Here is a 26027-nt window from a genome sequence, read left to right as displayed (position 1 = left end):
CCACAGAGCAAGCCGCTGCTCGGGCAGAGAGCTCAAAGGCATCATATGAAGATTGTAGAAGATGGATACGCAGCTGAGAGAAATTCAAAGTGCATGCTATCATCCAAGTAACCCACAAACTTTGGCAGAAGGGACAAAAGAAACTCAAAATAAGTGATAAAATAAAAATTATAATCGAGAACCCTCGAAGACATCATAGCATTTTGGTAAATGCGACGTCCAAATTTATCCATGGTCTTTCCCTCTCGGCCAGGAGGAACGGTGGCATAGACTCTCGAGGGATGAGATCTCTTTAAAGATGATTCCATGAGCAAGGATTGATGTGACAATCGGGAATTGTCAAACCCTTTATGATGCACCGTTTTATATCTGGCATCCAACTTTCCTGGAACCGCTGGAATGGAAAAGGGAGTCTCCATGCATCTACTAAAAGTCTGATCAAGAAGCTTGTGTAGTGGCAGCTTGAGAGACTCAGCCGGAGGTTGAGGAAGGTGCATGACCTCGAGGTATTCTTTAGAGTACTTAGAGCCAGTGTCTAGTGGAACGCTCAAGTCTCCAGCCATCTGTCTCAAAAAAGAAGAGAAGAATAGCTGCACGGCTTCGAGAAGGGCTCGAGGATGTCGAGGCAGCTGGAGTCGAAGAGGAGGCCTTGGCAGGAAACCACGGGTCAAAGGAACCTGGAGATATGGACGAGGCACTGAACATCGGGATATCCTTGAGAGCCGGCATCGGAGACTTGGAACGCGGAGTTGGAGGTCTGGTTGAGGGCGGAGAAGACCGAGGCTTGGAGGTATGATGTCTCGATGAATGCCTCGAATGATATCGAGAAGTGTGTCGAGCTGGATCTCGAAGATCGAGCAGAGGTGGCCTCTGACGCAGTAGATCGATGATCAATAGGCGTGGAGGAGCCGTGAAGCAACTTCGATGGCTGGACTCCCTTGGTAGTATGGGAGGTATCCTGTCAATGCACTCGCACAGATTCTGCTCTATGCGTTTCGTGCTTGGAAGCCCGACCAGACACTTGCAGAGACTCTGCGCCCTGCATCAAGTGTGGAGGATCAGACCGGGGCACAGGTGGCTCGACCTCGCGGGAGACTTCTGTATGCCCAGGCTGAAGCAGAGTGAGCAGTGTAGGCCCCATGGTAGTGAGGACCTTAAGAATCTGCTCCTCCAAAGAGGGCTGTGGGGTAGCCGGCAAAGAGGGTACCGAGTCTGAAACCGACCCACCTGCCTTGGCTGGAGGTTCTCACACAGTGGGATGAACGTGTTTCGACTTGGAAGGCTTCAAAACTTTAATTACCACTGGCGGAACCGAGTGCTGTGCTATCTGACCTGAGGAGACAGGAGAAGATATGGCAGCCGAGGACGTCGAAGCAAGAGCCGCTCCAAAAGACGAAGGTCTGATGAGGCTTGAGGTGGAAGCAGTAGAAGGAGAGGCGTCGACCAGGGCCGATGCCGAAGACACCTTCGATGCCAAGAGAGAAGACTCCATGTCGAAGAGGCTATCCACCAGGAAGCAACAATGCTTAAAAGCACGATAACGTGGAAGACATGTGGTCGACTTTGAAAGCAACCATACAAGAAGCAACAAACCGCTATGTAAAATCAGTAAGTAAACGGAGAAGGAACAATAAGCCACAGTGGTTTACTGCGGAGATCTCAGACCTGATCAAGGAGAAGAAAAAAGCATTCATCTCTTACAAACAATCAGGGAAGCAGGACTCTAGAGCAGACTACCTGACCAAATCAAAAGCCGTCAAAACAGCAGTCAGGGAGGCTAAATTCCTCATGGAGGAGTCTCTAGCAAAGAACATCCAGAAGGGAGATAAATCCTTCTTCAGGTATATCAGTGATAGAAGAAAAAACTCAGGCGGGATTGTACGTCTTAGGAAACCAGACGGAGAATATGTGGAAAAGGATTCAGAAAAAGCCCAACTATTAAATGAATACTTCTGCTCAGTCTTCACCCGAGAAGTGCCAGGGCTCGGCCCTCAGCTACAGACAAGGGTTGGCTCAGTTGACCCGTTTAGTAACTTTGAGTTTACGCCCAGCAGTGTCTACGGTGAGCTGTCAAAGCTCAAGGTTAACAAAGCAATGGGGCCGGACAACCTGCACCCCAGGGTGCTTAGGGAGCTGAGTGATATCTTGGCGGAGCCACTGTCCGCGCTCTTCAACCTCTCCCTTAGTACAGGCAGCGTCCCGTTGGACTGGAGGACAGCTAACGTCATTCCACTCCACAAGAAAGGCTCAAAGATGGAGACAGCAAACTACAGACCAGTGAGTCTAACAACGATAGTGAGCAAACTAATGGAAACTCTAATCAAACACCAATTAGATAAGATCCTGGATGAGGAGAATCTACGGGATCCCCGACAACATGGATTTACTAAGGGGAGATCCTGCCAATCCAACCTGATCAGCTTCTTTGACTGGGTGACAGGGAAGCTGGATATTGGGGAGTCCCTGGACATCGTGTACCTGGACTTTAGCAATAGCGTACCACACCGCAGGTTACTGAGCAAGATGAGTTCTAAAGGATTAGGTAACACATTGACGAAATGGGTTGGGAGCTGGCTTGGAGGTAGGCTCCAAAGGGTGATGGTGAACGGCACCCCCTCCGAAATGACGGAGGTGATTAGTGGAGTACCACAGGGCTCAGTCTTGGGCCCAATCCTATTCAACATCTTTATAAGAGACTTGGCAGAAGGGCTTCGAGGTAAAATAACATTATTCGCCGATGACGCCAAACTGAGTAATGTAGTGGGCAAATGCACAACAGACGAAGATTCAATGCCCGACAACATGATGCACGACCTACTCCTACTGGAGCGATGGTCTAGGACATGGCAACTCAACTTCAATGCCAAAAAATGCAAAGTTATGCACCTGGGCAGCCAGAATCCATGCAAGTCTTATACCCTTAATGGCGAGATCCTAGCAAAAACGGTAGCAGAACGAGACTTGGGGGTAATCGTCAGTGAGGACATGAAGTCTGCCAATCAAGTGGAGCAGGCTTCGACCAAGGCAAGACAAATCATGGGCTGCATACGAAGGGGTTTCGTCAGTCGTAAGGCGGAAGTCATTATGCCATTGTATAGATCCATGGTGAGGCCCCACCTGGAATACTGTGTGCAATTCTGGAGGCCGCATTATCGCAAGGATGTGCTGAGACTGGAGTCGGTGCAAAGAATGGCCACCCGGATGGTCTCGGGACTCAAGGATCTACCATACGAAAAACGGCTTGACAAATTACAGCTATACTCGCTCGAGGAGCGCAGAGAGAGGGGAGACATGATCGAGACGTTCAAGTATCTTATGGGCCGCATCGAGGCGGAGGAAGATATCTTCTTTTTCAAGGGTCCCATGACAACAAGAGGGCATCCGTTGAAAATCAGGGGCGGGAAACTACGAGGTGACACCAGGAAATTCTTTTTCACTGAAAGAGTGGTTGATCGCTGAAATAGTCTTCCACTACAGGTGATTGAGGCCAGCAGCGTGCCTGATTTTAAGGCCAAATGGGATCGGCACATGGGTTCTATTCACAGGGCAAAGGTAGGGGAGGGACATTAAGGTGGGCAGACTAGATGGGCCGTGGGCCCTTATCTGCCGTCTATTTCTATGTTTCTATGAGGCTTAAGTGTTTGGCAAGGCAGGCACGAGGTAGGATGATGTTTCGGCCCAAGGCACTTGAGACAGCATACATGAGGGTCCGTAAGAGATATCGTGCACTTGCTACACCGTTTAAAACCGGTAACAGGCTGGGGCATAGACGAAAAAACAGCCGACGCAAAGTCGAAGCCCGCATGCCGCAGCTGAGCGGCCTGTACCGGACGAACAGATGGAAGTAAAATTTTTATTTATTTTTTTTTTTAAAGAAAGAAAACGAGTAACACAGCGATTCATGAGAAAAGAAAACACAAACCGCGGTGAGAGAAGGCACGAACGATGAAGTTACCGGAGAGAGCCAAAAAGACGGACTTCTCGGCTCCGCGGAAAACTAAGAACTGAGGAGATGCACCCTGTGCACTGGGCGGGAAGGCACTCGCGCATGCACGGTGCGGGCGACTCGAAACTTCTAGGAAGTTTCTTCAAGCAAGTCTGCTTGGAGGCGTCCACATTGGGGCTCCGTCGGATGATATCACCCATATGTGAGAATACCTGCCTGCTTGTCCTGGGATAATTAAAAACTTGGATAAAGTCGGGGGCCAACCAAAACAAGTGCCATGGTCATTACCATATTTAAGGCAACTTGTGGAGAGATGCAAAGAAATCCACTTGGAGTCCCCCACTGAGGAAAGATGGGATGGAGAGCTGCAGGGTTGAGTGTCCTTTCATGAGGTCGAAGAATTCTGATGAATTTGCCAGCCAAGTAATTCTGCTCTCCCTGAGTATAGACTGCTTTGAGGAAGATGTTGCAAGCAGTTGCCCAAAATCAGATTTTTTGCGCCTCCTGACAGAGAAGGAGAGACCCTGTGCCTCCTTGTTTCTTTATATAGTACATGGCTACTTGATTTGTTTGTGCAAAGCAAGAGGGTTGACTATGAGATGCTGGAAACCCTTGAGAGTGTAATAAATCGCTCTGAGTTCTAGAAGATTGATATGGAACCGTTGTTCTCTGGAGGACCAATGACCTCGAGTTTGAAGGCTGTCCAGATGTGCCCCTCAAGCATAAGTCGACGCATCTGTGGTCAGAACTTTTTGATGAGGCGGCATGTGAAACAAAAGGCCCCCGGATAGATTGGAAGAAAAATCTAATTACAGGCCCATTGCCAATATCCCTTTTAGCAAAATTAACAGAGAAGGTCGTGTTCAAGCAAATCTCAGAATTTGTTGAAAAAAACAAACATCTTACACTCAAACCAAACAGGTTTCAGACAACATCATTCCACAGAACACTCTCTAATACAGTGTTTTTCAACCTTTTTACAACTATGGACTGGCAGAAATAAAAGAATTATTCTGTGGACCGGCATCGGTCCGTGATCCGGCAGTTGAAGAACACTGGACTATGTCGTGGGCCAGACCCCACCCATCTCTACCCAATCTCCACCCCAGACCCCACCCCCATAATAGTTCTAATTGCACCTTGCACGTCCTGTGTCTCATCTGGAAGCCTTCCCTCTGACATTGCAACTTCAGAGAGAAGGCTTCCGGTTCAGGTGCAGGATGCCCTTAGGAGCCACTGCCCGTGGCTTTGTGCACTGAATCAGTTAAGAAGAGGGAGTTGGCTCGAAGATAACGCACCGTGGACCGGCAGTTGAAGAACACTGTTTTGGGCCTGATGCATGTGCTGGCCCTGTGGACTGGCAGGAAATTTCTGTGGACCGGCACTGGTCCATGGACCAGTGGTTGAAGAACACTGCTCTAATAGATATGACAACTTCTATCCTCTACCATCTTGATCACCACAAATCTGTTCTCTTACTTTCTCTTGATCGTTCATCTGCCTTTGATACAATAGACCATTCGCTCCTCTTACAAATAGGTTAAGTATTACTGATCAAGTTCTCCAGTGGTTTCAATCTTACTTTACCAGTCGCTCCTCTTCAGTTTCATTCAATAATTCCTCTCCTGAAAACTTTACCCTAAACTATGGAATTCCTCAAGGGTCCATCCTCTCACCACTCTTGTTCAATATCTTTTTAGCTCCTCCTCTGACTCTTTGCCAATCCATCGGGTTTAATACATTCGCTTATGCTGACGACATCCAGCTTTTGCACCCCATAGATTCAGAGAACCCTCTGGATGCTTTATCAATCAACATGAAATTGGAACAAATCCACCAATGGCTAGACATCAACAGACTGGCTCTCAATGTCACGAAATCAAAGGTAATGTTTTTCCCCTGGAAGGACGGACTTAAACTTCATTCTCCTATTACACTCAAAGGGGAATACATGCCAGGTAGTTATACCGTCAAGATCCTAGGGGTTACATTCGATCAGAAGTTAACATACCATCAGTAGCGTAGTTAAATCCACCTTCTTCAGATTATGACAAATACGCTCCATCTCAAAATTTTTTGAGCTTAAATTAATTAATATTCTAATACACTCTTTGGTTATTTAAAAAATTGATTATTGCAATGCCCTATTCAAGGGCATTACTCAAAAAGAAATAAGGTGCTTACAAATCATCCAAAATGCCTCTATTAAGCTCATCATGAATGCTAAGAAATATGACCATGCCTCTTCTCAAAAAAGCACATTGGCTTCCAGTAGCTCATCGCATTATTTATAAAATATGTCTGTTAACTTTGAAATCTCTTTTTAAAGCTCCAGCGTTTATCGATAAGACTCTTGGTTCCCTATGCTTCTGCCAGAATGCTCAGATCTAGTGATCAACACTTATTGACAGTTCCTTCTCTTAAAATCATTAGTACACATTGACAGTATATTTTTTCTGTCACAGCCCCACAAACCTTGAATTCTTTGTCCATTTATCTAATAGAAGAACGTCTTATAAACAGATTTAAGAGCAAGTTAAAGTGCTTTCTTTTTAATGATGCCTTTGACTGATTTAGTTTTATTTTTTTAAATTTAGTCTGCTTTTTTGAATTTTATACTCCGTTGTTTTTATTTACCCCTCCTGATGTTTAACCCATTTGTTTCTTTTCTATTAAATATTGTATCTTACCCTTTTTCCTTTTTGTAATGTATGTCTTGTTCGTTGAGTACTGTTTATGTGTTTGTTCCCCCTGAAAATTGTAAAAATTTTTTTTATTATGTTCATCGCTCTGAAGTATGATTAAGTGATTAATCAAATTTTAAATAAATCTTGACGATATCATCCACTACTGAAGTAGCAAGACGAGGTTACAGAAATGTGCTGCGAGAGGGGATCGGTCACTTGAGACCACTGTGAAGCCAAAGACCACTGAGGCATCCTGAGATAAAGCCTTGCAATAGGAGTTACATGGACTGTAGAGGCCATACGGCCTAAAACAGTGTTTTTCAACTTGGTCCTAGAGTACTACTATGCCAGTCAGGTTTTCAGGATATCCACAATGAATATGCATGAAATAAATTTGCATATAATGGAGGCAGTGTATGCAAATCACATTTATGCATATTCATTGTGGATATCCTAAAAACCTGACTGGCAAGGGGGTTTCTCCAGGACCAAGTTTAGAAATACTGGCCTAGAAGAACCATCATGCGCCTGGTGGAGGTTGACTGGAGGCGTCACATTTGATGACAAAGTTGAAGCAAAACATCTTTACGTTCTCATGGAAGAAACACCCTCATCTGAATGGTGTCGAGGAGAGCGCCAATGAACTGGAGTCTTTGAGACTGATGAAGTTGTGACTTGGAGAAGCTGATTTCAAATACCAAGTTCTGAAGAAATAATACGGTGTGATTTGTCACAAGAAGCACATCCTGACACGAAGGGTCTTTTATGAGCCAGTCATCTAGATAGGGGAAGATATGAAGACCCTGAGATCTCAAGGCCACTGCCACAACCACCAGGCACTTGGTGAAGACTCTGGGAGAGGATGCAAGCCCGAAAAGTAGAACCTTATATTGATAGTGGTGATGAGTCACTTGAAATCTGAGGAATTTCCTGGAAGCTAGGTGAATTGGGATATGAGCTTAGCCAATCATTGTGAGCCACGAGGAAATAAAGAGTGGCTAGAAACACTGTGCAAACATCTCTTTGATTAGAAACTTTCTGAGGGCTCCAAGATCTAAAATCGGTCAGAAAACTCCAGACTTCTTTGGAACTAGAAAGTAGCAAGAGTACAACCCCCGGTTGTGTTGATCCACAGGAACTTTCTTGATAGCACTGAGAATAAGTGAATTGATTTCCTGAAGAAGGGAGGTGAGGTTTCAAAGCAGATTCTCTTGCAGGATGATCTGGAGGGACGGTGAGAAAATGTAGTTCTCCCTCCTTTCCTCTTGTTTTACTATCCTACCCTGTTAAGTTAGTGAGTCCATGGTAAGTCATGTTTGTTTTTTGATGTTAATTCCCCCTTTTTTTAATTGTCCTGTATTATTTCAATGTACAACGCTTTGAATTTTGTGTCTAGCATTTAATCAAATTTTAATAAACTAAACTATGAAGAGAGTAATCCTCTCAAATGATTTGCAGAACCCAGAAGTCTGAGGTGATCAACTCCCAATCTATAATAATAAAATGCTAAGCGCGCATGCGCACTCTCACCGCGTGTTCCCTGAGATCTGATCTGTCGGGCTGTGGCGGTAGGAGTGCGCATGCGCACCAGACAAGCCTCCCTGCTCTCCACCTTATGCAATACGGCCCTACGGCCAAAGTTTCTTTTTAACTTAAAAGACGCTGCAGCGGCTCCTCTCATGGCGATCGTGAGAGGAACCGCAGGAAAGTTAAACTGTTCGAGGCTTGGGCTGTTCGGTTCGTGCAGGCTTCTCTCTCGCGGTCTTGCCGGCGGACAGGAGGGGAGTAGCTGGCTGGAAGAGAGAAGGGGGACGAGCCGAGAGATGCAGCTGTAAGGAAAAAAGCACCCATGCCATAGCCTCATTGAGGAGCTGGCAAGCCCAGGCAGGAAGGAAACTGCAGACTGAGGGAGGAGAGGCAATCCTGAAAGCCTGCCTCAGTGAGTCGATGCTCCCTCACTCAGGAGCCTGCCTCTGAGTATTCTCCCCTTTGATGCCTGTATCAGAAAAGTTCTTCCGGGACGTTTACTTAAGAGCCTGCCTATGGGGAGTTTTAGTGGATAGACAGTCATTAAAAGTAGTGAGTGTAGGAGGGGCAGGAGAAGCTAGACTGAAAAAGAGTAAAGTCTCTGTTCTTGGAAGGGCTAGATAGGAACCCTCTTGCTTATCTTTTATGTTGTGCTTAGTCACGATCCCCGCCTGCGTCGGACTTCCGACGCAGGTGGGGATCATGAGAGAAGCCGCCGTTGGGTCTTTCAACTAAAAAATACACTACAGCAAGGCGAGCAGGGAGCAGGCCAGACCGAAGCTTCAGGGAAATGGAGGGGGAGGGAATTCTGCTAAGGCACAGGGAAGTGGGGGGAGGGGAAAAATGCTGCTGCACAGGGAAATGGAGGGAGAGGGAATGCTGCGGCTGCTGCACAGGGAAGCAGATAGGAAGAAAGACACAGGGGCAGGGAGAGAGACGGAAAGACAAAGGGGGGCCAGGGAGGGAGAGAGACAGAAAGAAAAAAAGACAGGGGTAGGGAGAGAAACAGAAAGAAAGACAGACATATTCTAGCACCAGTGGGAGGAAGGGAGACAGAAAGAAAAGAAGAAAGACACAGGGACAGGGAGAGACACAGAAAGACAGACAGACAAAGGGGGCCAGGGAAAGAGACAGACAGAAAGAAAGACAGCGGGACAGAGAGAGAGACAGAAATAAAGACAGACAGACAAAGGGGGCCAGGAAGAGAGACAGACAGAAAGATAGACAGCGGGACAGAGAGAGAGACAGAAATAAAGACAGACAGACATATATTCTAGCACCTGTTAACGTAATGTGCTAAAATACTAGTGATGAAAATAAAACTGGAGGCTGAGGGAGAGATTGATTCACTGGAATTGCAACTATGCTCTTGAGTAGTTGGTCAAAAAAAATGAGTTGATTTAGCAGGAGCGGGCGCTTGGGACTTTTGAGGTTGCTACTGTTTTTGTTTCTTCTGCTATGGTCTGATATGAAGAGTATGGCAAAGGAATGTAAATCCATCCATTCTGTGCCAATCTGGAGGGATGATAAAGAAACTATTTTTAGATCCCCCAAAATCACTGCGACAGGCTATCAGCTCTGTTCTCACTGTGCCAAGCAGTGCTGAGAGGTTCAGTAAGTGAAATTGAAACAGCTTACAGGGAGATCCTCTGTCTCAATAAGCCTTGCAAACTGGACTGCTGGTTATCCGAGTGCCCCTCTGGCCAGACACCAATGGCAGGGGACATCCGCCACCAACAGAACACACTGCCCAGGCGACGTGACGGAGGAACACAGTTGGCTCCAATCCCAGGCTTACCTTCAAGGTGTCACACAGCCTGTGCTCTGGGGTGAATTAGCACCCAAGGGAATAGTCTGAGTCCTGATGTGAAGGTGCAGGCTTATCCAGGAGGTATAGTGCAAGGCAGCCAGCCCCCTGGAAAAAAAAAACCTAACTATAAATTCTGATTTCCCGAAGCCAGAGCTGTCCCTGCTGGAAACCTCTGTGCAGTACAAAGATGCAAAATGTGTAAAAATTCTGAGAAGAAAAATTAAACACGAACAGAAAAGACTAGCTTCTACTGTCTTGAATGTAGGAAAGCAAGTGGAGTCCTGAGGTAAGAGGAGAGTGTATGAAAAAAATTATGTAAAGAGGCTTCCTATAAGGAAGCAGTCTCACAACAAGGGATGCATAACCCACTTGTCCAAGAATGGAGCAGGATTGTACAAAAAGTGGTTAACCTCTTCAAAAAACAGAACATTATTCTTCTATTTGTACAGCAGAGCAGAAAACTCAAAATTGATAGGGATGAGGAGAATACACCATGGAATAAGGGAGGAGTGCATGCTCAGAAATTGTATTAGCTCTGAAAAAGATGCTCCATCCTAGCACCATGCAATTCTGTCACCTACTTATGGACTATCCTTCCCAGTTAAGAAGCAGAAACTAAAAGCTGAACTGCAACTATACCTTTTCATTGTCCTTTTGTAGCTGTTTTTGTAGCTTTTTAGATTTACTTTTGGCATGTTTTAGTTTCTCTCTCACATCAACATCCTGCAGGTCCAACTGGGTAAATTTTTCTCTGCTTTGCTCAATAAAATTTGTAATTTTTTTAAGTTTCCTGATAAGACAAAAAATAACCAAGAATGGAGAAACTTTAGACTACAATTTTATATAAAAAAAAAAAATTATACAGAAATACAAAAATATGATCTAAAACAGACAGTTTGCAGGGATGGAGACTGAACTCGTGGGGACAAGAACAAAGTCTCCCCATGTCAATCTCTAGTCCTGCTATCCATAGAGCTAATGGCATTCACCACTTATATTCGGCGATACTTGCTATGAAGTAGCAACACTAAAAACACAGACTAGTTTTAAAATATATCCAGCATTCAAAAAAACATACCAGTTGTGGCATTTGCCTATTGACTTGTAGAATAAGAAAGAAAATTTATATTCTTTATTAATTTTCCAACTATCAACAGTGCAATAAATATGTAGATGTACATATAAATAATTCAAGAAATGCAGATTCATCTTGCAGAAATACATAAGCAATCATTTTTACCCCTCCCGCCCACCCAAATGACTAATCAAGAAAAACACAAATACATAGATTCCTTCAATAACCTTTCCCAAGTTAAATTAATGGTATATTCCCCCCTCCCCGGACGTGTATACTCAAAGAGATAAAATTAAAATCAATAGTCACTCCTTACAGAATTTTGTCAATTGCTCCCAGACATCCTTAAATTTCCTATAATGTCCCTTTTGTAGTGCATTCATACATTCCAGTTTAAAAGTGTGGCATAAGCACGACTCCATATTTTAGTAGGTAACGTGCTCAAGAGGAAAACCAATTTATATATTAATGCTACAAAGAACTGACAAAGATAATGAAAGAGCACTGTATTAAATAAGTCATATCCCAAGTTACTACTAGCACCTTCATAAATCAGGTATTTTCACAATGCAAACTATACACCACCTACTTTTCTACATCCTTTAGGGCTTTATTTTTAACTTTCATTTCATCTGCAAGTTTATTACTCTTCTCATTAACATCTTTAGTGTCTTCATGTATTTTCTGTTTCTGTGTCTCCATTTCATTAACTCGTTTCTGTAGATCATGGCTAGTTGAAACAAACAAACCATATTTAAATTAAAAGAAGAAATTTTGGTATACCTGTTAATTTCTTTTTCCTCAAGTCATGTTAGCCCAGTTCATACAATTGGGATGAGACTCTAGTTAGAGACACTGAACTATTCCAAAATCATCACAATTTTTATTTACAACTTTATAACCCTGACAAGCAGAGAACAAAGTTAGTCCAAGTAAAAGATTTTGCTATTTTTATTTGGCAGTGCGAGAAGCCTCACCATAGGCTATAATATTTCTGTAGCCTCACACTAAACACCTCTGGGCTCAATTGATGGCAAGGTCTGTGAACTGGGCCCCAGGAGCAAGGCCCTAAAGCATGAAGGTTGTGCATGTTGCTTTGGTGAGCTAGGCCTATGACCTACTGTACCAGCCAACAACTTTTATCATCTGTTGGAGGTAGTACAATATTGGAGATTTCCAAAATACTGAACCATTCAGTGCCCTACACAGTATGAGGGCCAATGTATCTCCATTTTCATCTGCTGTCAGGAAGTCGCCAGAACCCACTTATGTGAACTGATCTAGCAGAGACGATAAGGAAGCACATTTTTAAACACAAACATTCTGGTGATCACAATCCATTTCATGAAATCATAAGTCTCTATATGACCATCCTTGAATCAGTAGCTATAAAAAAATACAAAAAAACCAAAGCACAGTTATGTGCCACTAATTAAAAGCAGCAGTGAGAAAATAAAATTAAAGATCAAATTAAAACCTTGAACATATAAAGTCTTTTCAGGTGAGTTAATTTCTAATCTTTAGCTATATAAATGAGGTCCAAAGTATATAATTGGAAAGAAAATTGTTATATTACATTAAATAAACTTGGAATACATAAAATTAGGGCTACATTTTGAAAAAGATTAGGTTCTAACCTTGCTAATATCTTTTCTAGTAGATAGGTGTATCATTCTGGACAAGCGTGTAATTTCCCCATAGCCACGAGCCTTACAGAAGGAAACCACTCCAGATTTTTTTCTGTATCCCTCCTACTTCAGAGGGCTTTGCTGCCACCTACAGTTAATCCACAAGCATGTGAGAGCCCATTGGAAACCTAGGTGATGGAATACGGAGAAACTTCTCGAATGAACAAGTCTGAGCTGCTCTAAATATAAAACAACATATGAACCCACAACAATCAAAAATGAAAACAAGCATGCTAACAGAAGCATTAAAGGAGCTCAATCAATAATGCCCCATTTACGCTAGTAATATATTACTCTTCATGGCCTTAAAGGTCTGACTAGCATTCAAGTTTACAGGCTTGGCAAATAACACTGCGAGATAGTAGGCAGGTGCAGGAAATAACTAACAGGGTGGGGTTCCAGAATGACACCCATCTACTAGAAAGCACAACTACTTATCATAACGGGTGTTATCCAGATATTCTCACATGTGGGCAACGTCATCCACAGAGCCCCAGTACACAGTATTAAAAGTGTATCACCTAAGTTTTTAGAAACTTCATGACTGCCCGCACCGTGCATACATGAGTGTCTTCCCGCCTGACATAGGCTTGCAGTTCCTCAGTTCCATAAGCAAGCTAAGAAGCCAACATGGGGAAGAGGGTGGGTTGTGAGACTATCTGCCTGCTGACCCTGGATAACATCCATTATGGTAACTGTGCTTTATCCCAGGACAAGAAGGCAACATATTGTCTTACTGTCCCACACTGTTCATGAAAGAAAGTGCTTATGAATAACTTGAAAAATTGAAAGTGGACCAAGCAAAGGGCCCGGATGGGAACCATCCCAGGATTTTGAGGGAGCTCAGAGAGGTTCTGGCGGGTCCTATTAAAGATTTGTTCAACAAGTCTCCAAAGACAAGGGTAGTTCCTGGGGATTGGAGAAGAGCGGATGTGGTGCCAATTCACAAAATTGGTCACAGAGATGAAGCAGGAAACTACAGACCGGTAAGCCTCACTTCGATTATTGAAAAAAAATAATGGAAGCGCTGCTGAAAGAAAGGATAGTGAAATTCCTAGAATCAAATGGGTTACAGGATCTAAGGCAACATGGTTTTACTAAAGGTAAATTTTGCCAAACAAATTTGATTGAATTTTTTGATTGGGCGACCTGAGAATTGGACCAAGGACATATGCTAGATGTAATTTACTTAGATGTCAACAAAGCCTCTGACACAGTTTCTCAAAGGACACCTTTTTTTAAAATTCTTTATTCATTTTTACACTTATAAGTGAAAACAGTAAAGAATACATTTTATACGTAAAACAACACTTAATATCCTTACATGACTTATAAAGAGTTATAACCCTGCCCCCTACCCCACATTATCCATCAAGTTATGCATTAGTTATCATAGTTTATGATAAGTGCTCTATATTAAATTTTACATTTTGGTGGAATTCAGTCTGTCATATATACAAAATGGAAAAAACAATAGCATTACAACAGGGAACTATTCATAATTTCAAGAAAATTTGGGAACCATTGACTCGTTATTCCAATGATCAGATTTCATAGCACATTAGTAATGGATATATTAGATTGGGGAAGGGTGGGAATGTATATTATATGGATTTAAGAAATGAAGAAAGGGGAGGGTTATATTTTATGTGATAAGATGAATTATTTGTAATCACAATTTTTCATGTATTAATTGAAGTTTATGTAAAATTAAATTATTGTAAGAATGAAAAATTTATAAATAAAATATTTTAAAAAAAGTACTCTATATCAAATATATCCTGTCCACATATTAAACATTTATAAACCTTAAGAGACTGTTACATAATCCTTCCACCCCCCTCAATCTCAGAAGGAAGATAAGAATTCATGTAAAAACTTTATTCCCATCCTCCCCTTTCCCTGGATATGCAAATTAATACATCAATAAAAATCAAACTATAATGATTCTATATAAGACATCAATGGGCTCCATATTAATTTGAAATTTTTTGTGTTCCCTGACAGATCAGCATTCCTTTTCTCTAATTTATAAATTAAACATAAATTTGCCCACCAAAATGTAAAGTTAAGTCGATCCCAATTTTTCCAATTTCGTGTGATTAATTGTATAGCTGTACCCGTCATAATTAAAAAAAAATCATCTTTTATATTTATCTAAGGGATCCTTAACATATAATAATGTACCACAAATCACAACTTCATAAGTCAAAGGGATTGCAACTTCTAAAATATTATTAATATGTCCCCAAATCGACTTCCAAAAAATCTGAATCATAGGGCAATAAAACAGTAAGTGATCCAATGTCCCCATGTCTAGATGACAATGCCAGCATCTATTAGACTTTGAATTATCTAATTTATTCAATCTAACCGGGGTCCAAAAGGAACAATGTAACAAAAAAAACCAACAAGTTTGCTTCATAGATGCCGACGCTGTACATTTCATCCTCCAAGACCAAATCCGTGGCCATAGAGACACAAAAATGTACTGTTTAATCTCGAAGCTCCAAATGTCTCTAAGAGCATTTTTGGGTTTCTTATGTACAAGTTCCGATATAGCACAGTTACTTATCGTAACAGGTGTTATCCAGGGACAGCAGGCAGATATTCTTGACTGATGGGTGACGGCACCGACGGAGCCCCGGTACGGACAATTTTAGAGTGATTGCACTCTAAGAACTTGGAAAGTTCTAGCAGGCCCCCGCCCGACGGAGGCGCGCGGTCCCCAGTTAGGATAAGCCAGCTAAGAAGCCAACCCGGGGAGGTGGGTGGGACGCAAGAATATCTGCCTGCTGTCCCAGGACAAGCAGGCAGCAGCATATTCTTGACTGATGGGTGACCTCTAAGCTAACAAAAAGAGGGATGGAGGGAAGGTTGGCCAATAGGAAAACAAATTTTGCAAAACAGATTGGCCGAAGTGTCCATCCCGTCTGGAGAATGCATCCAGACAATAATGAGATGTAAAAGTATGAACTGAGGACCAAGTAGCAGCCTTGCAGATTTCCTCAATGGGAGTGGAACGGAGGAAAGCCACAGATGCTGCCATAGCTCTAACTCTATGGGCCGTGACAGAACCTTCCAGTGTCAGTCCGGACTGAGCATAACAGAATGAAATGCACGCTGCAAGCCAATTTGACAACGTACGTTTAGAAACAGGACGTCCCAATTTATTCGGATCAAAGGACAGAAAGAGTTGTGGAGATGATCTGTGGGGCTTAGTACGGTCTAAATAGTAAGCTAAAGCCCGCTTACAGTCCAAAGTATGCAGAGCCTGTTCTCCAGAATGAGAGTGAGGTTTCGGAAAAAAGACAGGCAAAACAATGGATTGGTTGAGATGGAATGCAGAGACAACCTTAGGGAGAAACTTTGGATGTGTACGCAGAACTACCTTGTCATGATGGAAGACTGTAAAAGGTGGATCCGCAACTAATGTAGCTCACTGACCCTCCTGGCAGAGGTAAGAGCAATAAGGAAGACCACTTTCCAAGTAAGGAACTTGAAAGGAGCTGTAGCCAAAGGTTCAAACGGAGGCTTCATTAAGGCGGAGAGAACCACATTGAGATCCCAGACTACAGGAGGAGCCTTAAGAGGTGGTTTCACATTGAAAAGACCCCTCATGAATCTGGAAACAAGGGATGAGCTGAGAGAAGTTTCCCATGAACTGGTTCATGAAAAGCAGCAATAGCACTGAGGTGGACTCTGATGGAAGTAGACTTGAGACCAGAGTCAGACAAAGAAAGAAGATAATCCAACAAGGTCTCCACTGCAAGGGAAGTGGGATCATGATGATGAAGACACCAGGAAGAAAACCGTGTCCACTTCTGATGGTAACATTGCAGAGTGGCCGGTTTCCTGGAAGCATCCAGAATAGAACGAACAGGCTGAGACAGAAGAGGATCAGTTGAATTCAACCCGAGAGATACCAAGCTGTCAGGTGCAGAGACTGGAGGTTGGGATGCAGAAGGGTCTCCTGATGCTGTGTAAGCAGAGAAGGAAACAGTGGAAGAAGAATAGGCTCCCTGGAACTGAGTTGAAGTAGAAGGGATAACCAATGTTGTCTGGGCCACCGTGGAGCGATGAGAATCATGGTGGCCTGTTCCCTCTTGAGCTTCAACAAAGTTCGTAACATGAGAGGCAGAGGAGGGAAAGCATATAGGAACAGATTGGACCAATCTAGGAGAAATGCATCCGCTGCCAGACGGTGAGGAGAGTAGAGTCTGGAGCAGAAGAGGGGCAGCTGGTGATTGTGAGGAGCTGCAAAGAGGTCTATCTGAGGAGTGCCCCATTGAGCGAAGACGGACTGTAGAGTCAAAGGGTCGAGAGTCCACTCGTGAGGCTGGAGAATTCTGCTGAGATTGTCCGCTAAGGAATTCTGCTCTCCCTGAATGTAGATAGCTTTCAGGAATAATTGGTGATCTGTGGCCCAAGACCAAATCCTCTGGGCTTCATGACACAAAAGGCGAGAGCCTGTCCCACCCTGTTTGTTGACGTAGTACATCGCAACTTGATTGTGCATAGTAGCAGTTGGGGGGGCATGAACGTAAAAACGGCTTCTGCCAAATCGAAGGCCGAGGCCTCGATGGTGGCAACAGGCCCCGCCGGGGCGAACCGAAAAAAAGTAAAGTTTTTTTTTTTTTTTTTTTTTAAATCAAAAAAAGAACAAAAGAAAAAAAGGAAATAAGATTTCCTGAAGGTTTACGCGAGCGGGAAGTCGATAGAAAAATTCTTTTCAACAGCCATTGAAAAGGACGCGTCTTCTTAGCTCCGCGGAAACTAAGAAACTGGGGACCGCGCGCCTCCGTCGGGCGGGAAGGCACTCGTGCTTGTGCGGTGCGGCCTGCTAGAACTTTCCAAGTTCTTAGAGTGCAATCACTCTAAAATTGTCCGTACTGGGGCTCCGTCGGTGCCGTCACCCATCAGTCAAGAATATGCTGCCTGCTTGTCCTGGGATAATAATTTATACCATCTGGAAGCTTGATGCCCAAGCATATCTGTCTGAAAACAGAGGAGTTGCAAGCTGTAGTAATTTTTAAAATTATGCCAATCAGGGAACTGTTTCTGAATAGCTTACTTCAGCTGCAACCATTTATAAAATTGAAATTTTGAGAGACCAAAAGATTGTTGCAACCGTGAAAAGTCAAGCAATTTTCCATTTAAAATAACATCTTCTAATGTTCTTATGCCAACCTGCATCCAATCCTTCCAGGCAATTTTAGAGCCGCCTATTTGTACCTTGGAATTTAGCCATAGGGATTGACACAAAGACTGTTCTATAGGAATTTCAGTTAGCTTATTAATATATCTCAAGGTCTTCCAAGAATTTAAAATAATATAATTATCCTTAGCGTAATTAGGTAACTTAATGTCCAAAACATGAGACAAATGCATTGGGGACATAATTTTCCACTCCAAAATTAACCAATTTGGATAATGCTCCATGAGGTCAGGCAGGATCCAATACATACTCTGACGCAGAATATAGGCCTGATGATACCTATAAAAATTTGGAAAATTTACCCCTCCCTCCATAATCGGTTTTTGTAGAGATACTAGAGCAATTCTACCAGTTTTGCCCATCCAAACAAACTTGATAAGAATACTATTCAATTTCTTATAAAATGACCCCTGAAAATAAATTGGCAAAATACCCATTTGGTAACAAACCACAGGCAGGATCATCATTTTGACTGTTTGGACTAGAGAGCTGCACGGGAACAAGGACGACGGGGATCCCGCGGGTTCCCCCTTCGGGTCGCGGGGATCCCATGGGGATGCCCCCTAGGGTCGTGAGGATCCCGTGGGGACGCCCCCTAGGATCGCGGGGATCCCGTGGGGACGCCTCCGAGGATCGTGGGGTTCCTGCGGGGATGGATGCGAGGCTAGTCTTCTCCCTACCTGCCCTGCCACAGCACATAGCCAATTGGAACAGTCTTCCACGATGTCAGCGCTGACGTCGGAGGGAGGGCTTAAGCAAAGCCCTCCCTCCCTCCGATGTCAGCGCTGACATCGGGAAGACTTCCGTTCCAATTGGCTGTGTGCTGCGATCGGCAGTGGCGTACCAAGGGGGGGGGGCGAGGAGGACGGTCCACCCTGGGTGCAGCCATAGGGGGGGGTGCACAGCCGGCCAGGTCCCCTTACCTTTGTGGCGCTTCCTCCGACCGACTGACAACAGGCCCGGTCCGACAAACCTCCCTGCCCTGTAGCCGCAAATCTAAATTACTTTCTTACAGCAGCTTCAATACTCCAGCTGCTGTAAGAAGGTAATTTAGATTTGCTGCTACAGGGCAGTGAGGTTTGTCGGACCGGGACTGTTCTGTTGTCAGATCAGGGAACACGCGGCGCGAGTGCGCATGCACGCTTAGCGTTTTATTATTATAGATACAAGTTAAATCTTTAATATTGTTCCTAAAATAATAAATTAATTACTTATATCTGATTGTTCATAAAACTATCAATTAATAGTTAATTATTGATGATAACATTATACAATTTCACAGATATAACTTCTATATAGCAATGTTACTTACCGTAACAGTTGTTATCCAGAGACAGCAGGCAGCTATTCTCACTAGTGGGTGATGTCATCCGACAGAGCCCCGATGCGGATGTCTCACAAGCATTCTTGCTTGAAGAAACTCCAGAAGTTTCGAGATGCCCGCACCGCACATGCGCGAGTGCCTTCCCACCCGATGCACTGGGCGTGTCTCCTCAGTTCAGATAGCTAGCAGAGAAGCCAACCCAGGGGAGGTGGGTGGGATGTGAGAATAGCTGCCTGCTGTCCCTGGATAACAACTGTTACGGTAAGTAACATTGCTTTATCCCAGGACAAGCAGGCAGGTATTCTCACTAGTGGGTGACCTCCAAGCTAACATCAATGGGATGGTGGGAGAGTTGGCAACTTAGGAGAATAAATTTTGTAATACTGTTTGGCCAAACTGTCCATCCCGTCTGGAGAAAGTATCCAGACAATAGTGAGAGGTGAAGGTATGAACCGAGGACCAAGTGGCAGCCTTACAAATCTCCTCAATCGGAGTCGATCTGAGGAAGGATACAGAGGCCGCCATTGCTCTGACCTTATGGGCTATGACTTTACAGGGAAGGGGTAATCCAGCCTGGGCATAGCAGAAAGAGATGCAAGCCACCATCCAGTTGGAGATGGTACGCTTAGAGATAGGGTGTCCCAACTTGTTCGGATCAAAGGAGACGAAAAGTTGAGGAGCAGATCTGTGTGGTTTGGTGTGACCCAGGTAGAAAGCCAAAGCACGTTTACAGTCCAGAGTGTGAAGAGCTGATTCTCCAGGATGAGAATGAGGCTTTGGAAAAAACACAGGAAAAACTATGGATTGGTTGAGATGAAATTCAGAGACCACTTTAGGCAGGAATTTCGGATGAGTGCGAAGGACCACCTTGTCATGATGGAATACTGTGAAAGGTGGATCCGCCACTAAGGCCTGAAGCTCACTGACTCTGCGGGCGGAAGTGAGGGCAACAAGAAAAACCACTTTCCAAGTGAGAAACTTCAGTGGAGCCTTGTTGAGAGCCTCAAAAGGAGGCTTCATAAGTTGAGAAAGGACAATATTGAGATCCCAAACCACTGGAGGAGGTTTGAGAGGAGGATTGACGTGGAAAAGTCCTTTCATAAATCTGGAAACCACAGGATGAGCAGAGAGAGGTTTCCTTTGCAGAGGCTGATGGAAAGCCGCAATTGCACTCAGATGGACTCTGATCGATGTAGACTTGAGGCCAGAATGAGACAGGTGTAGAAGATAGTCCAATACAGAAGATAGGGAGGCTCGTTGAGGCTCCTTACGATGAGAAACACACCAGGTAGAAAATCTAGTCCATTTTTGGGAGTAGCATTGTCTAGTAGCAGGCTTCCTGGAAGCCTCCAACACATCCCTCACCGCTTTGGAAAACTGGAGAGGAGTTACGTTGAGAGGAACCAAGCTGTCAGGTGGAGAGACTGCAGGTTGGGATGGAGCAGAGATCCTTGATGCTGAGTAAGCAGTGAAGGAAACACTGGAAGAAGAACTGGCTCCCTGTTGCTGAGTTGAAGTAGAAGGGAGTACCAAGGCTGTCTGGGCCACCGAGGAGCTATCAGAATCATGGTGGCATGTTCTGACTTCAGCTTGACCAGAGTCTTTTGAATGAGAGGAAACGGAGGAAACGCATATAGAAAGAGATTCCCCCAGTCCAGAAGAAAGGCATCTGCCTCGAGGCGATGAGGAGTGTAGATCCTGTAGCAGAATTGAGGCAGTTTGAAGTTGTGGGTAGCCGCAGAGGTCTATCTGAGGCGTCCCACACTGAGAGAAGATCTGATGAAGGGGCTTGGAATGGACCAAGACGCCACCCTACATATTTCAACAGCAAAGACTGCCATAGCATTGGCACACAATGAAGCCATATTTCTGGTAGAATGCGCCTTAAAGGAATCAGGGGACCGTTTACCCCATACACTGACAAAATGACCTTACAGATCTACCTGGAAATTATGGCTTTGTAAGCTGGCGCACCTCACCTAGCTGGATTGGTCAGAACAAAAAGATGGGCAGAGAGCCTAAACTCATTGAAACCTATAGGTATTGAAGAAACTCTTCTCACATCCAGTTTCTTCAGAATCCAGTTCAGCTTCCTGAAACCCAGGGACTAGAACACTGGCAATCAGACTTTCTAATTGACCTGAAATGGCAAAACCCACATTCAGCAGGGAAAAATGAATGGACTCCTGTGTCAGTAATCCTAAGAAAAAGCCTCCCTACAGGAAAAGAGCCTGGAGCTCCAAGACCTGTCTTGATGAAGTCACAGCCACTAGAAAAATCATTTTGAGTGTGAGATCCATCAGACACACTTTCTTCAGCAGCTTATAAGGAGTCTGGATAAGACCTTGCAAAACCACTAAGATCTCACGAATGGATGCACCCTTCAGAAATCTGACTATGTCCAGATGAAATGCCAGCGTAGATCTGTGATCTTGAAGCTCTGAAACAAGACAGCCTTGCTATTTGGACCCAAAGGGAAGGCACTGTAAGCCCCTTGTCAAGGTTGGCTTGGAGAAAAGCCAACACCACTGATATCAGAGCCGAAAACGGCTCCACCTTTTCCTGGGCGCACCAATAATTAAAAAAAAAAAAAAAAAAAAGGCTCCCATGTTTTAGCATAGGCCAAGACCGTTGTCGGCTTCATAGATTTAAGGAACGTGGTTGCGCCTGGATCAAGTTTCAAGTTTAATAAGTATTTGATTAATCGCTTACTCAAATATCTAAGCGATGAACAAATCATTCAATTTACAGATAATACAGGGGTTATAAAAGACAGATGGACACTGAACAAAACATATTAAATTAACGACTAACAGAATAAACAGAAAAGGAAAGAAAGGGAAAGGCAGGGTAATGAAATACAATAATAATGATAGAAAGAAGGACGATTATGGTAAAAAACAATAGGAGGGAAATAAAAGAAGTAGCCTTATGAAAATAAGCAAAAATAGGCTGGGACTCTTAAATATCATAAGCAAACCTGTCTGTAACCCTGGTAGGGTCTCTGGACATGGCCCCTGTGTACTACCGAATGACTGGAGCCACGAAAATTAGAGAACCCTGAGCCTTACAGGTTCTGTGTCTGCTATTGAGCAAAAATTTCTGACAACGATCAACCACACTTGTCATAAGATCGTCCAGATCCTTCCCAAACAATAGCTGTCCTTTGAAAGGGAGTCTGATGAGGGTAACTTGGGAGGTAGAATCTCCAGCCCATTGTCTCATCCAGAGCATAATGCAGGAGGAGATTAAATAAGCCGAAGCCTTGCTCACGACCCTAATGTCGTATAGAGCAGTGGTTCCCAACCCTGTCCTGGAGGAACACCAGGCCAATTGGGTTTTCAGGCTAGCCCTAATGAATATGCATGAAGCAAATTTGCATGCCTATCACTTCCATCATATGCAAATCTCTCTCATGCATATTCATTAGGGCTAGCCTGAAAACCCGATTGGCCTGGTGTTCCTCCAGGACAGGGTTGGGAATCACTGGTATAGAGCATTAGCCACATAATCCACTCCTAACAAACAGCTGGGGCACCGGATCGTCGCTTTCGTGCTCCCGCGTCTGTATCCTGGTATGGCAGGCACAATTACAAAAAATGCCACACAAGGAGCTTCATAAAACACAAAAAACTCAAAAAGCATCTTGAAAACCACACCCACTTGGTGATCCTTTAAAACCACTACACCTTTGCACAGAAGTGAGGTGCATTTAGTAACCTGCACTATCAAGGAATCCACCTTAGATTGTGCAAATAACTGGTGCCATAGGTTAGGGTACAGCTGAGACACAGTCCTTGCTACCTTAGGGGACCCCTTTGGAGAATCCCAATGTGCTGTGACCAAAATATTAATGTCAGGACACCAGAGAAATGTAGAAGACTGAGATCTCACACCACTCATAATAGCAGAGCAAGTAGAAGGGACCTGCTGGAAATCCAAATTTATCTCCCGAAGTGAATTGGTGATCATGTCCAGTGGAGCAGAAGGTTTAAATAAGCGTAGAACCGTGGGATCATCCCCGGGATCATCATAGGCTCTAAAGCACCAAACTGCGCCCCTGCATCCTCTGACAAGGAGCAAGCATCCTGAGACAACAATGGCATAGTAAGAGAAGCATCATCTCCAGTATCACCCTCAGAAAGGTGTTTCAAATCCTGGCTAGCTGCAGTTAGAAAAGCAGAGGCACCCTGGATACCTCTGCCCCATCTTGCGGTGTCCAAAGTGTTGCCAAGACTTCTCCGTAAGATGGCTCTCCTGAAATGCTTACCACATAAAATTAACAAATTCTGGGGGGAAAGCCGTACTAGGCACAGCTGAATCTCCAAAGGATGACTCCAGCTTGCACTTTGTGGCCTCTGCGCCACTCCGCACAGGACGACCACTGTTCCACGGGCCAGTAAAGAAAATGGCCCGAACCAGGGGGCTTCCCGTCCTTCCTCGACCCTAGAGTGCAAAGAAGAGGCTAAGCCAAAAGCTCCCGCCACCCCTTCACGAGCTGCATGTCAAATGGCATAATGATGCTCTTTGGGTGTGCAACTTGGGTAATCCTCGAATGAAATAGGGACAAAAAAGCCTGAGGACTCCATGCCTACCAGTTTTGAAGCTTTTGGAGAAATATGAAGAAAATAAAAAAAGGGGAAAAATCCAAGATGGCCACTGCCAGCATTTTGGCACAAAAAAAAAACACCCCCACTCATGATTTTAGCATTTTAGAGATGAGAGAACACAGGGGAACATACATGAACCTCTCAAAATCAGATTTTCAGCCACCCACCCCTCCAACCCCAATCAAAGGCTATAACAGCCTTATTCACTGTGACCTGTGCTGGCAATGTGTTGCAGTCTGCCTCAGCTCCAAATGTAGGTGGATCAAGGAGAAGAGATCACTGCCTCAGAGAAAGCATCCTTCCAGTGCTGAATTTGCGGCCTTTGTAGCAAGTTCACACAGAGACTTTGTATCAGCATTTATCTCTGATTTATACAGGCTCATGTTTACTTTTGTTTGTGGTTTAATTTGATACCTTATCAACCTAGGACCCCTGATGAAGGCGTGTTAACCAAAACGTAGACCGTGTCGGGTCCCTTGGTTGTTTAAAGTGGTAACATTAACTGCAATCAATACGCAGTTTTTCTTTGGTTTTCCTTTCTGCGGCTACCAGCCAGACTGCCGTCTGAACAAGCCTCCACCCCTGCAAACTGCGACATGCAAAAATAAAGGGAGGAAGTAAAACATAGCTGACACCCTGTGAGATACCACAGCCTCCTACAGATGACTGCGTTCAAACCCCTGAAAGCAGTAGGTGAGACAGCTAAATAGGAACTCTCTGAACTCCAAAAATGCTTCTGCAGGCTGGCTAATAGGTACCACAAGGGATTGGTCTGTGAGCTGCAGACTGCAGTTTGCTTCTCTTCAAAGGTGGAGTTGAACCAGGAAGCTCTTAGCACCAAAAACTGAAGAAAATAGCCAAAAATAAAGACAAAAAAGGTAGCGCTCACAGAGCTCGTGTACAGAAGGAAAAACACTGTAGGTGACAGCAGAGTCCTCTGTGAAATAGGAGGGATACAGAGAAAATCTGTAGTGGATTCCTTCTGCAAGGCTCACAACTATAGGTAAATTACCCGCTTGTCCAGAATGATTAAAGGTGGGGCATAACTAACGTGACCATTTATTTTTTCATCAAAACGGGACATCTATTAATATTCAGTCCCGCCCCCAATCTCACCCTAGCCCCGCCCCCAATTTCTTCCATTCATTTTTCATGTACACATAACATCTTATTAATTCAGAATGGTAACTATAAAATTTTTTAAAAACCACAAAGCATACTATACGCAGAGAAAATGTTAATTATCATTTATATTTGGGGGTTTTCAAAGATGTCAAGGCAGATGACTTTAAAATATGCAATGTCACCTCAGTAACTATAGAAAAATAGACAAATATAGTACAGATATAAATTCTCAAAACAGACACATTTTGATAACTAAATTGAAAATAAAATCATTTTTCCTACCATTGCTATCTGGTGATTTCATGAGTCTCTTGTTGCGTTTCCTTCTGACTGTGCATCCTTTCTTTCATTTCTTTCTTTCTGCATTCAGGCCCAACAGTTGTCCCTTTCTATTCCCTCCCTCCTTCCTTCCTATGCCCTCAGTGCCTCCTTCCTATGTCCTTAGTGCCCCTTCCTATATCCTTAGTGTCTTCGGTGTTTCCTATGTCCCCTTCACTGCTTTCCAGCCTTTGTCTCCACCCCCTCCCCTATGCTCTGGCATCTCTCTCTTCTCCTTTCCTTCCTTCCCACTCCACCCCATGGTCTGACATCTCTATCTCCTTCACATCTCTCTCCTCTCTTTCCTTCCCCCCCACTCCATTATCTGGCATCTCTTCTTCCTTTCTCCTGGTCTGGCATCTGTCTCCTCCCCCTTCCTCCATATACCCTGACATCTTTCCTCCCCCTCCATGGTCTGGTAGCCCCTTTCCTTTCCCTCCCTCCCATGGTCTTGGCATCTCTTTCCTCTCCTCTCCCTTCCCTGTTCTTCCTTCTCCCCTCTCTCTCTCCAATTGGGTGCAGCAACAGCACTTCCCTTCTCCTATCCCCTCCCCAATTGGGTGCAGCAGTAGCACTTCTCTTCCCCTATCCCCTCCCCAATTGGGTGCAGCAGCAGCAGCTTTTCTCTTCCCCTCTCACCCCCTTTGGTTGCAGCAGCAGCAGCTTTTCTCTTCCCCCCTCCCCCCTTTGGGTGCAGCA

General features: G+C 44.3%; 1 protein-coding gene across 6 annotated transcripts in view; it reads right to left on the bottom strand.

The window, feature by feature from the left end:
* The window catches only part of SMC4 (structural maintenance of chromosomes 4), a 238359-nt gene that overhangs the window by 153413 nt on the left and 58919 nt on the right, over nt 1-26027 (bottom strand). For all 6 annotated transcript variants that reach the window (XM_033959216.1, XM_033959220.1, XM_033959218.1 and 3 more), the window contains 2 exons: nt 11635-11775; nt 10610-10760 (listed from right to left, as the gene is read on the bottom strand). In XM_033959216.1, coding sequence (XP_033815107.1) covers nt 10610-10760; nt 11635-11775 — 292 coding nt within the window. The remainder of the gene's footprint in view (nt 1-10609; nt 10761-11634; nt 11776-26027) is intronic.

Source organism: Geotrypetes seraphini, chromosome 9 (assembly GCF_902459505.1).
Source record: "Geotrypetes seraphini chromosome 9, aGeoSer1.1, whole genome shotgun sequence".
Taxonomy (NCBI): domain Eukaryota; kingdom Metazoa; phylum Chordata; class Amphibia; order Gymnophiona; family Dermophiidae; genus Geotrypetes; species Geotrypetes seraphini.
Note: the sequence above shows the minus strand (reverse complement) of the source record. Positions and strands in the feature narration are given on the sequence as shown.